The sequence below is a fragment of the Schistocerca gregaria genome, chromosome 2, assembly GCF_023897955.1.
Source record: "Schistocerca gregaria isolate iqSchGreg1 chromosome 2, iqSchGreg1.2, whole genome shotgun sequence".
Classification (NCBI taxonomy): Eukaryota; Metazoa; Arthropoda; class Insecta; order Orthoptera; family Acrididae; genus Schistocerca; species Schistocerca gregaria.
Genome location: NC_064921.1, coordinates 374,304,533 through 374,322,645, shown reverse-complemented (window position 1 = coordinate 374,322,645; position 18,113 = coordinate 374,304,533). Strand labels below are relative to the sequence as shown.

At 38.4% G+C, this 18,113-nt stretch overlaps 1 protein-coding gene across 10 annotated transcripts in view; it reads right to left on the bottom strand.

Annotated features, from left to right (window-relative positions):
• The window catches only part of LOC126319942 (A-kinase anchor protein 9-like), a 490,541-nt gene that overhangs the window by 137,583 nt on the left and 334,845 nt on the right, over positions 1-18,113 (bottom strand). For all 10 annotated transcript variants that reach the window (XM_049993656.1, XM_049993664.1, XM_049993682.1 and 7 more), the window contains 2 exons: positions 13,007-13,153; positions 10,820-10,960 (listed from right to left, as the gene is read on the bottom strand). In XM_049993656.1, coding sequence (XP_049849613.1) covers positions 10,820-10,960; positions 13,007-13,153 — 288 coding nt within the window. The remainder of the gene's footprint in view (positions 1-10,819; positions 10,961-13,006; positions 13,154-18,113) is intronic.

The window sequence follows — 18,113 nt, the reverse complement described above, 5'->3', positions numbered from 1 at the left end:
CATATGTGAGTCATGCAAACCAACACCATCACACTGCCTCTTGTAGTCCAAGAAAGAGAGAGAGAGAGAGAGAGAGAGAGAGAGAGAGAGAGAGTGTGTGTGTGTGTGTGTGTGTGTGTGTGTGTGTGCGTGTGTGTGTGTGTTAGAACAGATTGCTACTTACCGTAAAGAAGACACGTCAAATTGCAGACAGCTGCAACTAAAAGATGCTTATATAAAGCTTTTGGCTCCAGCCTTCATCAGTAAAAGAGAGACACACGTTCCATTCACACACACACTAGCAAGCATACCTCATCCACACATTACCACCAGCTCCGGCATCTTGGGCCGGAATGCATTCCCGTCCGAGATACTGGAGTTGGAGGTTGTGTGTGTGAGGTGTGCTCACTTATGTTTGTGAATGGTGTGTGTCTTTCTTTTACTGATGAAGGCTGTGGCTGAAAGCTTTATGTAAGTGTCTTAATTGTGACTGACTGAAACTTGACATTTCTTTTTTATGGTAAGTAGCAATGTGCCTTTTTCTACATTGTTGATATTTCTACTTGGGGTTTCCAGTATCAAACAATGAAAACTCCAGGAAGGAATATCAACAATGTAGGAAAAAGACACATTGCTACTTACCGTAAAAAAGGCATGTCAAGTTGCATACAGTCACAATTAAGACACTTACATAAAGCTTTCAGCCACAGCCTTCATCAGTAAAAGAGAGACATACCATTCACACACATAAGCGAGCACACCTCACACACATGACCGCCAACTCCAGCAACTTGGACTGGAAGGCATTCTGTGCGAGATGCTGGAGTTGGCGGTCATGTGTGCATGAGGTGTGCTTGTTGCATGTGTGAATGGTATGTGTGTCTCCTTTACTGATGAAGGCTGTAGCCGAAGGCTTTATATAAGCATCTTTTAGTAGCAGCTGTATAAAATTTTTCTTACAGGCCATCATGTCACACAAGCTTACAATGTCAATGACAGAATTCATTCCTGTGAAGATTCTAATTGTCACACACTGCAGTGCACTTATAGTTGAATGTAATATCATTTTCCTAAAATATTGCATTTACATGAGTGGACACATATTACACCACTGGAGAACACACGGTAATTTGTGAACAGTTGTCAAAGGCCAGATTTGTAAATATTTCCCATAACTAATACAAGAGTAGTTGATTGCCAGTACATGCACAAATAGGTAAGACATTTTATTTTTGATGGGTGGTAAAGTGGTGTAAGTGACCCAGAAAAGCCTTTAATTTCACTTATTTTCTTTATAAGAGGTCTACAGTGGAACAGAAAATTATCTACCATCATCTACCGTCCCATAGAAAAATTACTGATTTCAGCATGCTACACCACACTATATAGTGGTGGTTACTAATTTAGTGTAGCTGTTGTATGCCTTATCTAATTTATTTGTCTATAAATACTAACTGATGAATATTTAATTAAGTTAGTTTAAAATTAATGTTATGGCAACCAATGGGTAACTATTCTTCGACCTTTTGGGTTCCATTAGGGAGTAGACAACTTTGCTCTCACTCATCAATAGTGCACTTAATGAAATAACATATATACAGTATTTGGTTTGCACGCACACGTAAAATGTAAAAGGGCTCATAAGAAAGGCAATATTAGCTCTTCTAATATAGACGCCTCAGCAGTGTGTTTACATTTCGCAGTGTGTGTTTTCGGCCATAGCGGTTATAAAGCTAAGTACTGTTAAAATTGTTTTTGCACTGTATTTGAATATTAAATTTAGTAGTTTTCAATCGTGCATCCTAGTATTAACAGAGTGTTTACATTTCGTTGCGTGCAATTGCAGCTGTAGTGGTTCTTAAGTAAAGTTCTGACGAAGTTGCTTTGCAATGTTATACAGTTATTAAATTTAGTAGTTTTCAACAGTGTCTCATGTTGTTTGTGGAGAAACAACGATTTAATAAACTTTTGGTAACGTTTGCTCACTGCGCTTTTTAAGAGTTTTCTGTGCATTGAAGGGGTTTAGTAAATTTCTTGCGGTAGTGTTTAGCTGACGTTTCTTTGTTCCCAGTGAAATATTTCAGTAAAATTTTCATTTACTGTTTTAACTTCATTGAGTGTTTCAGTGGCTGCTTGAATTTTTGGATTTAGCTAGTAAATTATGTGAAGATTCATTGGTAGTGGCATTAGTTGTGGTTTAGTAGTAGTAATAAAAGTTGTTGCTTTCATAGAGAGAGAATTTTGAGACCACTATTGTTATTTCCATAAGTAGTTCTATTGGTGTAATTGAATTTAAGTAATATTGACATTTAGTTTTTTCCGGTAACTATGAAATTTTACCATGAGTGAAAAATGTGGGATATGTGAGTAGTGGGTTGTGGTGTGGGATTTGTTCAAAGTATTGTCATTGGGGGGAGGGGGGGGGGGGGGGGGAGCCAGTGGGCATTCTAGTGAGACCCTCTCCTGTGAATGCAGAACCTGTAGTAGAAATAAGTTGATAGAGGAGCATGAGGGTAAGATTTGTGACTTCAGGTGCAGTTACAATACGCAAAGGACAAACTAGAGGGTGAAGGGTGCTGGGGAATGGGAACTGGCAGCTAGCAGAATGCAGGTGGGAGAAGGAGGTATTCAGACACTTTTACTTTGCGTACATGCAATGTTGTTGTTGTTGTTGTTGTTGTGGTCTTCAGTCCTGAGACCGGTTTGATGCAGCTCTCCATGCTACTCTATCCTGTGCAAGCTTCATCATCTCCCAGTACCTACTGCAGCCTACATCCTTCTGAATCTGCTTAGTGTATTCATCTCTTGGTCTCCCTCTACGATTTTTACCCTCCACGCTGCCCTCCAATACTAAATTGGTGATTCCTTGATGCTTCAGAACATGTCCTACCAACCGATCCCTTCTTTTAGCCAAGTTGTGCCACAAACTTCTCTTCTCCCCAATCCTATTCAACACTTCCTCATTAGTTATGTGATCTACCCATCTAATCTTCAGCATTCTTCTGTAGATAGATTTGACCATCTGTAAGAGCTGAGTGGGGAGGAGCCTCTTGTAGCTGTAGGTGTAGGAAATATGCAGCAGTACTCAGCAGTTAGAAGGCCTAAGCCAGTTGCAAAGACTAACAGAAAGAAGAAGGTTCTGCTGTTAGGTAGTTTGCATGGTACATGTGTGGGCCAGCAGTTGCAGGATGTGTTGGGGAGTGAGTACCAGGTCACCAGCATTGTGAAGCCTAGTGCAGGACTGGCTCAGGTGACTGATAGCATGAGGGAGTTAAGTAGGAACTTTGTAAAAGAGGATCAGGTAGTGATTCTGGGTGGAGCAGGGAATAGGCTACTGAAATTGGTAGCACTAATGTGCATTTCGTGCAACTGTTTCAGCATCGTGATCGGCCCATCTTAATGCAGCCGTTAGGTGTGTTAACATGGGGCTGGAGAAGGCACTGATGACTGAGGGCGTGGGTCCCATTGCAGTGGTGCCAGTAGATTGGGTTTCACTAGGCATGGTCTGCTCCTCAATAGGTATGGGATGTGAAGGCTGGCACAACTTATAGGTGACAGAGTAGGGGTTGTAGTGGGCTCACCATTGAAAAATACCTGTTTTAGCTGGTGTTAGTGCTGCAATTTTTTTAGACTGAAGTCAACTGATAGGTATACCTGCTTAAAGGAAGTCCCTCTAACTAAGGAATCACTTTCAGAGGAGGTCAGGTATTCAAATAGAGAAGGAATTAGCATCCATGTATTTAAAAAATAGTATTCTGTTTGAGTACATAGATGTATCATGGCACTGCACTGAAGAGATATTTGAATGTTGTGCAGGACCAGTTGAATTTAGTGAAACTAAACTTCTAGTCTGACTTCAGAGGATTTCTACTCAAGCTAGAGAGGGTTGTTGGTTCCCTTTATAGGAAGTATCAGAAATTAATTATATGTGGTGACTTCAATATTAATTCTGTATATGATTGTGCAAGAAAATGGATGTTGGTAGATCTCCTTAACTCATATGATCTGATGCAGACTGTGTTTTTTCCAACTAGGATACAGGGGAATAGTAGCACAGCCATAGACAATATTTTTATTCATTCTTTATTACTAGATGGGCATTCTGTTAGTAAAAGGGTGAATGGCCTTTTGGACCATGATGCACAAATTTTAACACTAAAAGTCTTTTGTACTCAAACAGATGCCACATATAATTACAAACTATGTAGGAAATCTAATCAAATGGCAATGGAGTGTTTTTTTTCTTAACCTTGTTAAGGACCAAGAGGGGCAGGATATTTATAGTGCCAATAACGTAGATAACAAACATAACGCTTTTCTTGATACAATTTTCACGCTCCTTGAGAGTTGCTTTCCTTTAGAATATTCTAAATGGGGTATTAGTAGTAAAAGGCAGCCTGGATGGCTGACTAGTGGGATAAGAATATCATGTATATCAGGTAGTATATTAAAATGTTAGAACTAGTCACAATCAAGCTACAGTAGCCAATTACAAACAGTATTGTAAGGTGCTTAAAGGTGTTATTAGGAAGGCAAAGAGTATGTGCAATGCAAGTTGTTGTTGTTGTTGTTGTGGTCTTCAGTCCTGAGACTGGTTTGATGCAGCTCTCCATGCTACTCTATCCTGTGCAAGCTTCTTCATCTCCCAGTACCTACTGCAACCTACATCCTTCTGAATCTGCTAAGTGTAGTCATCTCTTGGTCTCCCCCTACGGTTTTTACCCTCCACGCTGCCCTCCAATACTAAACTGGCGATCCCTTGATGCCTCAGAACATGTCCTACCAACTGATCCCTTCTTCTGGTCAAGTTGTGCCACAAACTTCTCTTCTCCCCAATCCTATTCAATACCTTCTCATTAGTTATGCGATCTATCCATCTAATCTTCAGCATTCTTCTGTAGCACCACATTTCGAAAACTTCTATTCTCTTCTTGTCCAAACTATTTATTGTCCATTTTTCACTTCCATACATGGCTACACTCCATACAAATACTTTCAGAAATGACTTCCTGACACTTAAATCTATACTCGATGTTAACAAATTTCTCTTCTTCAGAAACGCTTTCCTTCCCATTGCCAGTCTACATTTTATATCCTCTCTACATCGACCATCATCAGTTATTTTACTCCCTAAATAGCAAAACTCCTTTACTACTTTAAGTGTCTCATTTCCTAATCTAATACCCTCAGCATCACCCGACTTAATTCGACTAAATTCCATTATCCTTGTTTTGCTTTTGTTGATGTTCATCTTACATCCTCCGTTTAAGACACTGTCCATTCTGTTCAACTGCTCTTCTAAGTCCTTTGCTGTCTCTGGCAGAATTACAACGTCATCGGTGAACCTCAAAGTTTTTATTTCTTCTCCATGGATTTTAATACCTACTCTGAATTTTTCTTTTGTTTCCTTTATTGCTTGCTCAATATACAAACTGAATAACATCGGGGAGAGGCTACAACCCTGTCTCACTCCTTTCCCAACCACTGCTTCCCTTTCATGCCCCTCGACTCTAATAACTGCCATCTGGTTTCTGTACAAATTGTAAATAGCCTTTTGCTCCCTGTATTTTACCCCTCCACCTTTAGAATTTGAAAGAGGGTATTCCAATCAACATTGTCAAAAGCTTTCTCTAAGTCTACAAATGCTAGAAATGTAGGTTTGCCTTTCCTTAATCTTTCTTCTAAGATAAGTCTTAAGGTCAGTATTGCCTCACGTGTTCCAACATTTCTGCGGAATCCAAACTGATCTTCCCCGAGGTCGGCTTCTACTGTTTTGCCATTCGTCTGTAAAGAATTCGTGTTAGTATTTTGCAGCTGTGGCTTATTAAACTGATAGTTCGGTAATTTTCACATCTGTCAACACCTGCTTTCTTTGGGATTGGAATTATTATATTCTTCTTGAAGTCCGAGGGTATTTCGCCTATTTCATACATCTTACTCACCAGCTGGTAGAGTTTTGTCAGGCCGTCAGTAGTTCCAATGGAATGTTGTCTACTCCGGGGGCCTTGTTTCTACTCAGGTCTTTAGCTAATTCACAGGGATAAAATAAAAAAACCTTATGGTCAGTTGTGAAGAAGTGTCTGGTCAGCAGCACAAGGTCGGCGATACAAATTCAGTTAACAGTAAAAATATTTCTGTTACTGATAAGTCAGAAATATGTATAGTAAACAATCATTTTCTGGGGATTACTGGTGACTTAAATAAAAATTTAATTTATACAGGGAATGATGTAACACTCTTGGAAAATGCCTTTTCAAGACTGATGTCTGAAGGTGTCTGAAATACTCCTCTCTGATACAGACTAGAGTGACATTGAGTCAATAATTAAATTACTGACGATTAAGGACTCTCATGGATATAATGAAGTGCCTAGCAGAATATTAAAGTACTGTGCTTAGCCCTGTACTTAGCCATATTTGTAATTTTTCCTTTAAGAATGGTCAATTACCTGGACGACTGAAGTACTCAGAAGTAAAGCCGCTTTATAAAAAGGGAGAAAGGGATAATGTAGACAATTTTAGACCTATTTTTATGCCATCAGTGTTTGCTAAAGTTATTGAAAAAGGCTGTATATGTAAAGATAATTGATCATTTTGTATCACATAATTTGCTATCAACTGTACAGTTCGGCTTTAGAAGTCATTTAACAACTGAAAATGCTATATTCTCTTTTCCCTGTGAGGTACTGGTTGGATTAAGCAAAAGGTTTTGAACGCTAGGCGCATTTTTTATTTAACTAAGGCGTTTGATTGTGTGGGCCACAAAATATTGCTCCAGAAGTTGGGAAGTTGGACCATAAAGGAATACAGGGAGTAGATCACCACTTTCTTTAACAACAGACAGCAAGAGAATGTCATTCAGTGTGTTGGGAATGGCTGTGATGTGGGGGAGGGGGGGGGGGGGGTGTCTGAGTGGAATAGTGTGTGTGTGGGGGGGGGGGGGGTGTTTGCACCCCAGTGATCAGTATTGGGACCACTCCTGTTCCTTATTTATTTATTTATATAAATGATATGTCCTCTAGTATTATGTGTAATTCTAAAATATTTCAGTTTGCTGATGACACTAGCTTGGTACTAAAGGATGCTGTGTGCAACACTGGCTCTGTTTCATATAATGCAGTTCATGACACAAGCTCATGGCTTGTAGAAAATAAACTAACACTAAATCACTGTAAGACTCAGTTTTTACAGTTTCTAGCACACAATTCAACAGAAGTCGTTGTTTTAATATCACATAATAGGCATACGATTAGTGAAACTGAACAGTTCAAATTTCTAAGAGTTCAGATAGATAGTAACCTAATGTGGAAAACCCATGTTCAGGATCTTGTTCAAAGGCTTAATGCTGCCATTTTTTGTATCTGAACTATATCTGAAGTAAATGATCATTCAGCAAGAAAATTAGTCTACTTTGCTTATTTTCATTCACTTATGTCTTATGGTATTATGTTTTGGGGTAGCTCTTCCCATTCTAAACGAATATTTTTGGATCAGAAACGGGCAGTTCGGGCAATAAGTGGTGTAAGTTCGCGAACCTCTTGTCAACCTCTGTCTCTACTCTGGGTATTTTGACATTGCCCTTTCAATATATATATACTTGTTAACAATATCAGCTTATTCCCAAGAATTAGCAGCTTTCATTCAGTTAATACTCGGCATAAATCCAATGTGCATTTGGATCAGAAAAAACGGCTCTGAGCACTATGGGACTTAACAACAGAGGTTATCAGTCCCCTAGAACTTAGAACTACTGAAACCTAACTGCCCAAGGCAGGATTCGAACCTGCGCCCATAGCGGTCGCGCGATTCCAGACTGAAGCGCCTAGAACCGCTCGGCCACTTTGGCCGGCATTTGTATCACACCTCCTGAACTCTTGTGCAGAAAGGTGTGCAGCATACTGTTGCAACCATTTTCGATAAACTACCACTACAATTCAAAAATCTTAGCAGTAATCCAAGAGCTTTCAAATTAGAACTGAGCAGATTCCTCCTCCTATTCTTGTTGAGAAGCCCCTTGAAAAATATGCTGATTCTTATGTTATATTGTTTTTGTGTTTACTTAAACTTATGGCTTGACTTTTTTGGGTTCACAAACATTTTATTTTCTCTGTTATTATTTTTATGTTGTAATTTCATCTACTGGCGTGTTCCATGACCACAGAGATTTGCTCCTCAATTTGGTCCTTCGGAACTAGACATGTCAATAATATAAAAATAACAAATGTATGACTCGAAAGTATACATACATTTATAAGTTTCAGATTGAATCTTTAACTGTTCAGGGAATGCATGCTGTTCTGAAAGTCCCCAGCATTTATAACCAAATTCCAGAGTGGGATTGAAAAACAGAACCTTTCCTTTCCCTGTAACATCCAGTTTTGGGCTTGAGTCCCAGGCCAGCACACATTTTTTAGCCACCACTATATTTCAAAATACGGGGTGTTCAAAAAGTCTCTCTGCAGTGCCATATGATTATTAGCCATGCGTGCTGTATGCTGCAGTTAATATACCGAAATTAAACTCAGTGAAATACAAGTTATTAATTTATTGAATATTCATTTTTACTTACAAATTTTCACGTTAAACGTTGGAAGTGTTCCCCCCTGTTGTTAAATACACAATTCAATTTGTCTAATCATGTTTCCAAACACAAGCTGTAACATTTCTTCTGTAACAGAAGCAGTGAAAGTGGATATTGCAGTTTTCAATTCATCGATGGGTTTAGGACGATTTTTATAGACAGTTGCTTTCACTGCACCCCAGAGGAAAAAGACAGGTGGGGTTAGGTCAGGTGATCATGGAGGCCAAAGCCCCTGTGAAATTATGCGATCAACAAAAACATCAGCAAGCAGTGACATTAAAACACAAGCTGTATGCGCGGTTGCTCCATCTTGTGGAAAATAACTGTTCACTACTTCACTTAACACGAGTTCTCCTATGGATGGGTACAGAATATCACTGCAGTATCATTGTGCGTTTATTGTTTCGTTGGAAAATATGGGACCCACAGTCCGACGTCTAGAAATTGTAATCCAAACTCTTATTTTCACAGAATCAAGTGGTTCCTCATGAATACACGATGGATTTGCAGTACTCCATATACAAGAATTTTGTGAGTTCATGTACCTGGAGAGATGAAACCATGTCTCATCAGTGAAAAAAGTTTCATGAAGAATATCCCTTCCACTTTGTTGACCGAAATTTTTGAACCATTCACAATAATGCAGTCTCTTGCCATGATCAGTATTTTTCAGTTCTTGCATGACTGTCTCTTTGTATGGGAAAAGTTCTAATTTTTTCCTTACAGCTGCGTGGGCCATTCCGACACTAACATCGATTTCCTGGGCGAGTTTTTTTACTGACTTGTTCGGACTCATGGACATTTTATCGGAAATATTGAGTAGTTTATCCTCAGACAAAACGCTAGGACAACGACTTCTCAGTGCATCTGTCACTGAACCCGTACTTCAAAATTTGTTAATCAAATCTCGCACAGCATCACAGTATGTGAGTGTTGTCTCTGGGAAAACTGAAATAAATGTTTGACAAACTGAAACTGTGTATTTACCGCCAACTTTCAACACTTGGTCGACTAAAAACACACGCTCTTCAATGGTTAGCATTTTAACAGTGACAAAAACGAAACAAACGAATGAAGGAACTAAGCTTAAAAGTTCAAGTCAACACGTAACAACACACACCAATGAAACTACTGATGCTGGCTGAGATAAACAAAACAGGGGAATGCTGGGAGAGTCCCCTTGAAGGGAAGTAACTCGAGCACGCGAGCAATCATATGGCACACATGGCTAACAATAATACGGCACTGCGGAGAGACTTTTTGAACACCCCATATATAGGAAGTTGTGACCAATTAGACGCAGTCAGAGTGGCATACATGAAGTGGGAAAAAAAGAAAATTGTTTGGTACATGAATTATTGTATTTCCAGTTCATTCCAATCTTTTAGAACATTTTAGCATAAGCTCAGACACCCTCGATCTATGACGTTCATTCAAATGAAACCTGGTCAGTGCATCTACCTTTGCCTTACACATAAGATGGCACCATATAACTGTGGATATGGTGGTGCCATCTATTGGTACAGAGACTGACACATGCACACCATATGAGGTTGCATACTGCCAGTGTGATTTCACGCTGAAGAGATGAGGGTCACACAAGTTATCATCCACTACCGACCATGCAGGTGAGTAAGCAGTAACAACAAGGAGTGATTCGATTTTTGGCGGCAGTGACCGTGAAATGTATTGATGGATGAAGGCTGTGTACAGTGAGTACAGTCTGAGTCATTCAAGTGTTGTGGAATGGCTCAAATGATTCCTTGAAGGGCGCGAATCACTGGAAGACAATGCACATCCTGGATAGGCTCATCGTGTCATCACACCAGAAATGGTTGCAGAAGTGAATGCTTTAGTCTTGGAAACTTCAGAATCACCATGGACGAGATCCATCGGTTACTGGGTATTAGCAACGGACGCCGAAGTGTGTGATGTGTGACTGGGTCCAGGCCTGGATCTGACAGCAGCCCTACTAGCTTCTTCAAGGATGGAATCTACCAGCTAGTGTCGCAATGGGATAAATGTGACAACAGTTTTGGTGACTATTTTTGAGTATGTGTCCTGTGTATAACTAAATTTTTGAGTTAATAAAATAGTTACCGTTACTTTACAGTAGCGACCGGGTTTCATTTGAATGCCCCTTATACATACTACAGAAAGAGACTGAACGAAATAGAATTTGACTACCATATGGAAATTTATTGGTACTTTCTGTCAAACGGCAACATCTGGAAGAATCAAAGGTAATTATTTGGCTTACCTGTGTCTTCATCTCTTGTATCGCAGTAGAATTTGACTGAAGCTGTTCAACATGGAGACGGTGTTTCTGTAGCTCATCCTCCAGGCGATTAATATGTTGTGTCAGCTCAATGCTACCACTGTCTATGCGCAATGAATCGAGCTAAATGACGCATTAAAAAATATAATCACACATTTTAATTTCTGAAAACACTGATACAGAGATAATTTTATGTCTGGAAGTACATGCTGTAGTAATTTAAATTTGACATCAATTTGTACAAACAGTATTTACAAACAATATTTTGTAGATGTCTGAATTCAGCCTCTTCCAAATATACTGATGCATAAAATATTTATAACGTAACACTTTCTCATTAAATTTAAATTTTTTCAGTAAAAGTATTAGTCATTTATTTTTCATCAAGGCCTTATAAGAAAAATAATTTCAGGGCTTCGGACTCCATTGTTCCCTCCTCCTACTCCAGTGTTCCTCCATTATCTCAGCTGGTGTCTTTCTCTTTCTCTTTCTCTTTCTCCTCCTCCTCCTCCTCCTCCTCCTCCGACCATCTAGGGTCAGTTTTCTTCTGAATCCTACTGTGAGTTTACAGAACTTTGTTATTGTTAAATTAGAGATTTTTTAATAAATGCTAGAGGTATGGAGTTTTCTGTACCCTTCTCGTCCATAAAAGAGTTAATGCATTTTTAATTACTATTATGTTAAAAATTATCTTTCCTTTTTATAAATTACACTTGCATACTATCTGTGGCAGTCTATTACATTGCCTACTATCTGTGGCATTCTATTACATAGGATATTATAATTTAGTGCAAATATTTGTTTGTGTTGAATTATAATTTGTTTGAGGTAATCCTTGGAAAGTCTACAGTTGTTACACTTCACTAGCAGATGCCTTTAAGTCACAAGTATTTCATGGAGCTTACACCACCACTTGGACCGCATATGGAGAGCCTCAGAATAGGTGATGTCAGCTCTTCAATGAAGAGCATTCCTCAATAACCAATACCTCAAACATTTTGTAAAATATCAGCAGAGAATTTTTGAGATTGCTAAGAATGCTTCCACAATGAAAGTTTGTTTGTATAAGTTCATATAGTACATGCTCATAGCTGCATAAACCAGTTTAAAGTTATTCCAAGTCTACAGAAGTTTAATTAACAAATAGTATACTGAAATTAAAAGTTACATCAAGACTATTTCATGATTTTACCACCCAGAAACCTCTCAATACCTTGGAATTTTCCATTCTGATTTTCATCTTTAAGGTGATTTTGATTATCTTACATTGTTCATTAGCAAATCTTTCTTTACCTCTTTAAACCACCTCATTTCTGTCTTTCCACCTAAAGATACTTAAAAATCTATTAGGTTAGCTTGTTGTCTACAATTTTGTAAAGAATTCCAAAGAACGCCTATACCCTAGTTTATTATATTTTTACCGAGTCCTGGGGCTTACTAATTCAGAAATAACGAAAATTGGAACATTGAGGGACACAAATATTTTCTCTGGCCACTACATCTGCTAAATTATAAGTAATCTAGTTTCAGCACAATTTTTAGTTTAATTACTAATTAAGACAGAGCTATTGACCAATACGCACCTTCAGAAGGCAAAATGTTTTGCACTGCGTACCCATTCATCTTCGTCTTCGTCTTCCCTTGTCCTCATTACAAGTGAGTCTCTCCCGGGGTCTGAATGACCTGTCCTTCCTTCCAAACCTCCCCAGCTCATCCCTCTCTCCTCCTTGACAAAGGCATTGTAGTGCCAAAAGCTAGGTAGAGTGTCACTTTTATATTTGCCTATTGGCAGCACAAAGTATTTCACCTCCCAAAGGGGCGTATTAACTGTCAATTCAGTCACATAATTTATTAGTTTCCTTGGTCGTATTTTCTCACGAAATAACTATTAAGCCTTGCAGCATGTATCAGCAGCTTCTCACCTTCATTCTGGCTATATCTCAGGAGGTCCTCTTATATTACATGATTTACAGACAATGAAGAATAAAGAAAAGTACACTTGAATAAGGGCACACTTTTTGAAAGCAGGATGTCTTTCTGATAGTGCAGGTCATGTCTACACAACTGTTGTAAGAGTACTGTATATATCACAAATAAGTGGGCAGTACTTTGTCATCTAAGAAAACAGAAAATGCTACAACTAATGGAAAATAATACATCATAACCTACCTCTTCCGCTAATCTTTGGTGGTTCTGGGTCTGTTGCTCTAGAATGGCCTGGAGTGATTCAACCCGCTGTTCGAGTTCCGTTTCTCGCTGACTGCGTTGCTCTACTTGATGTTCCAGTTCAGTGATGATTTCTCGCAGCACCCAAATCTAAACTCCATGAAATAGTGGATTTATCAAACAAAATTAGTACAGAGAAGAAAAGTTTTTGAGTTGTATCAAAAATGATGCTTTAACTACGTAATTAGATAAAAGGAAATTGTTAAGTCTCATTAAAATGTAGTTTACAGAGCAACAGTTCTCTTTCTGCTTATAATTTCGTTTCACAGGTTGCTCACATTTTGTTAAGTATGAACTTATACTCACCACTAAAGTGTAAATTTCTGCATATGAGCGAGCAAATACAGCTATCTCCAACAACCTGCATGACTTTCTGTCCAATTTGTAGATTATGCGTACTAAGCATTACAATTTTTGGAAATGGTGGGGAAGGGGTAGACAGGAAGGGCAGTGAGGACAGGATGGACCAAGGAGCCCAAAGTATTCTATTATAATTATAATGAATGTTTTCCTTCATAAAACACTACCATACACTGTGAATCACGTTTTATCCCTAGAAGATGATGTGGACCTCAGTCTCACTATTGGATATCTATTAAATGTTTTTTTTCCGTTGTTTCCTACTTTATCTTCACATAAATGTGGAGGCTCCACTCTTCTGAAATGTCCACAATCAATTACCTTTATACATTGCCTGTCTAACAGTTTCACTGGAAGCTAAAGTCAATAATTTTCAACTGATTGTTATCAGCGAGTAATGCATATGTAATGGAAGTGGCTTTCAAATGGGACATGTGGCATGTTTTGAAAATGCAGGAAATAGCTTCTGATAAAGGAGAAGGTCTTTCTGGTCTTGATTCATGAGATGTCAATATAGATACATTGCATGCTCTGCCAAATCTTCCTTGTTCTCTGAATTGATAGAAAAGGAAGAGTTGTTTACAAAAGGGAGGTAGCCACACAATATTTATGTCCTGAAAATTCGTAAACTGGCATCCATTTTATAGCACCATTGTGTGTTAGTTCTCAAAACAATTATTCTGTACTCCACTATGCAAAACATGGACAGCAGCAGATCACAGAAGATGAACTCCATTAGCCAGTGTTACCTATGAAAGTATCGTTATGCTGATATGTGGTACTTCTTAACTATTTATGGATAATTCTAGACTGATTAAGTTATTTATTGCAGAATTCAGATAAATATTTAGGAATATACTGTGAGGGATATGACTAATAGTTGTTAAGTTGGGTTCAATTATTATCAATGCCAGTCTTTAAGCCAGTAAGAAGTTGCTAGCTTTTGATCTTTTGCTACTTTGATGTGCATGGTTGATGTATTTTAGTGCATATTTACTGTATTGTATGCATGCTTTTTTTAAATATATTTTTAGTGTATATTAATCTGCCATCTACACATCATATGAGTTAAGAATGTACAGGATAAATTTCAGATTTACCTGCCAGCAGATAAATGATTGTTATACTTCAACACACTGTAATATTTGTGAAGAAAGGACTATATTAAACAATACACATTTGCGAGCTTGGTTCAGAAAATTTTCACACATGACTCACAGCAGTGGGGACACTGCTTCTCAGTCAAGAAAGGATGCAATGCTTGTTGTAGCATTCAGATATAAAATGAGCTCGGCAAGTAAAAATAATTCTACTGTAGTTTTAATACAGAAACACTGGTACGAAAAATAATCAATATTTGGCATGATGGAGGAGGAGGAGATTAGAGCTTAATGTTCCGTTGACAACGAGATCATTAGAGAAAGGAGCACTAGCTCAGATTAGGTAAGGATGGGGAAAGAAATCAGTCGTGCTCTTTCAAAGGAACCATCCCGGCATTTGCCTGAAGTGATCTAGGGAAATCACAGAAAACTTAAATCAGGATGGCCAGACACGGAATTGAACCATCATCCTCCCAAATGTGAGTCCAATGTGCTAACCACTGCGCCATCTCGCTCAGTTTTGACACGATGAATTGTTGTCTAATGGAAGTACAATAAAACAAGGGGGTGGCATGTTGTAAGGAAGAGATGAATATATGAGGTCTGTTAAAAAAAAAAAAATCCAGAGCTTTTTCCACAAAATTTTTCTATGCTTACCTTTTACTTATTGTGCTTAGTCTCTTTTGAAATACTATCCTCCACAACTAAAAACATTGTTCCCAATGCTGTTTCCACTTCCGGAAGCAGTCTTAGTACACTTCTTGCTGGATCGCTTGAGGCACCATATGCAAGTTTTCTCTTATCTCATCCATCATTCAAATCTTTGTCCTTTCAATGGGGTTTTCAACTTTGAAAATAAAGAAAAGTTCACAGGGGTCAAGTCTGGAGAGTATGGAGAATGAGGCAACATAGTGATTTCATTTTTTTTTTTCAATAGTCACACACCAACAGCGATGAATGTGCAGGTGCATTATCGGGGTGTAAGAGGCATGAACTGTCTTGCCATTCTTCAGGCTGTTTCCTTCTCAATTTTCTCGGAGGCTTTGCAACATGTCCCAGTAATACCACTGATTAAGAGTCTGTTCCTGCGGCACAAATTTGTGACAAACTGATCCTTCAAAGTCAAAGAAAACTATTGGCATGTCTTTGACATTTGACCTGACAAGCATTTTTTGGTCTTGGAGAACCTTTCCTGACCCATTGTGAAGACTGATCTTGGTCTCAACATCATAACCATCCACTCACATCTCATCACCAGTTATAATTCTCTTAGGGAACAGCTTGTTCTCATTTGCATGAACCAAAAGCCCTTCACAGACTGCCGAAGTGAAGGTCTTTCTGGTCTTGACTCATGAACCATGGGGCAAACTTGGCGACAATACGATGCATTCCAAGATGCTGTGTCAGGATTTCATGACATGATCCAACTGAAATATTACGTTCTTCTACAATCTCTCAGACAGTCAGTCTTCAATTGGCATGCACAATTTCATTGATGTTCCTGACATGAGCATCTCGAAGGGTGTAGTGAAAGAGGGTCATCTTTAACTTCTGTCTGCCCATTTTTAAACTGTTGTTTGAGTATGGTTTAAGCACTCTCACTGTAGGCTTCCTGCATCATTTGGTGTGTCTCTGTAAAGGTTTTTCTTGAATTTCATGCAAAATTTAATGCAGACCCTCCTCTAAACCTCCCATCTCAAAATTTTCATACTGTGTTACACAACATTCTACTCAATACAGCAATGAACAATAACTAACAGACATACGGCAGCAAAACTTTCGGAAATTACACATTAAACACAGGTGTGTGCATGGATAAGAACCACATTTCATTGAAACACACCATTGGCATAAAATTATGTATGTTCTGGAATGTTTTGAACAAACCTCATATTTAAATCATCTCGAACTCCCACAGAAGTTAAAATTACAGGCAGGGAAATGCCCATAAATTTCAACATATTGTCGTCTGTAATTTGTTTCATTTATACCTTTACAAGACACAGCTGCTTTGAAAAACTGTGTGACAAGAACTGCAATGTTAACTTTTTACATTTAACCACTGCAACATTTTTGTATGTCAGAATTAACTTCCAAAGTGCAACAAATGTACAATATCACATACTTAAGTGCTTTATACACAAAACTCAGCTGAAATCAATTGTACTAAGCATATTGGTAAGACAAATCACACAGTTCAAATGTTTTTCTTTGAGACACTTTAACATCTGCTACACCATCACAATACTGCATGAGGTGCATGACTTGTGCGGGCTCACACACCGTAGGTGTCTGGTTGTACCGCTTGAGGCAGACTGAGAACAGTCTGTAAGTGGTCATCAGTAAAGGGATTTTGCGAACTATGAATGTTGTTATGATGCAAAGCTGAAAAGTCCATGTACACACAGAAGAACCAAACAAACAGAAACTCATGTTCACAGTTAAACACCTTTATGAACAGTACAAGGAAGGATGGAAGTATTTGTTAGGGTTTTACATCAAGTAGGCAGAAAGGTCATTAGAGATGAAACACAAACTCAGATTGGGGAAAGATTAGGGAGAAATTTTCCAAGTAGGTATACCGGCTTTTGCCTGAAACGTGTTTAAGGAATCCATGAAAAACCTTAATCTGGATGGTTGGCTGAGGATTTAACTGCTGTTCTCCCACACGTTAGAACAGTAGTGAAACCAGTGGTGCGCAGCAAAATGTACAGAGAATCACAAGTGAAACACACAATTATTTTTGTGAGTTTCATCTGTTGGAGGTAACATTGCAGTTTATCTAATAAATACAAGACAACCATGTCTTGCATGCTCGTGCTGCCAAGGGATAACTAAACAAGCCACATATCAGGGCTGCTGTGATAGTTGATGGGGAAGAGAATGACCAAAAGCTAAGTGTCAGCCTGTTTCTTGAACCAACCATAAAAATGAAGCAGATACTTTAAATCATTTCATTTAGTTGTTGAGATTCAGTTACAGGTGTAAATCAGAAGAAGTATTTAACTTGTTCTTAGGGATCATTTTCAGATTAGTTGATACATGTCCAGCTGTACAGGTGTCTATTTTTAATATGACCTGCAGTGAAATAAAAGAGATGCCTCTGCCTTAACATTACAACAAGATGAGCTGGAACTTGAATTGAATTGAAACTCAAATTGAATTGAGACCAGATGACACAAACATGTTATTCCACACAAAGAAACACACAGTTGACAGTGGTTAGATATTTTCTGTGACACTTCTTGCATTTCAGTCATTATTCAGTATGTAACAACATTTGATGTTCATTTTTTGTCAGTTACTTTATGCTATGTTTATGTTTCTTAAGTTCTATATATTACTGTAACATTGACCGTCTTAACATACACATATGGGCAATGGAAAAAAGAGGGGAGGGGTTGCAAATTCAGCACCTAGCAGGCGACAAAGACAGGCGTATCTGTGAATACCACAGTTTGTAAAAGGATTGGTGACTTTTTTGATAAGGGGTATGACTGACTGGACATCATTTTTTTGCATCAATGTACAGGAAAATTTTTTCCCCCCCAAAACTTACGAGTAAAAGAGATTCAATTTGACACAGTCCT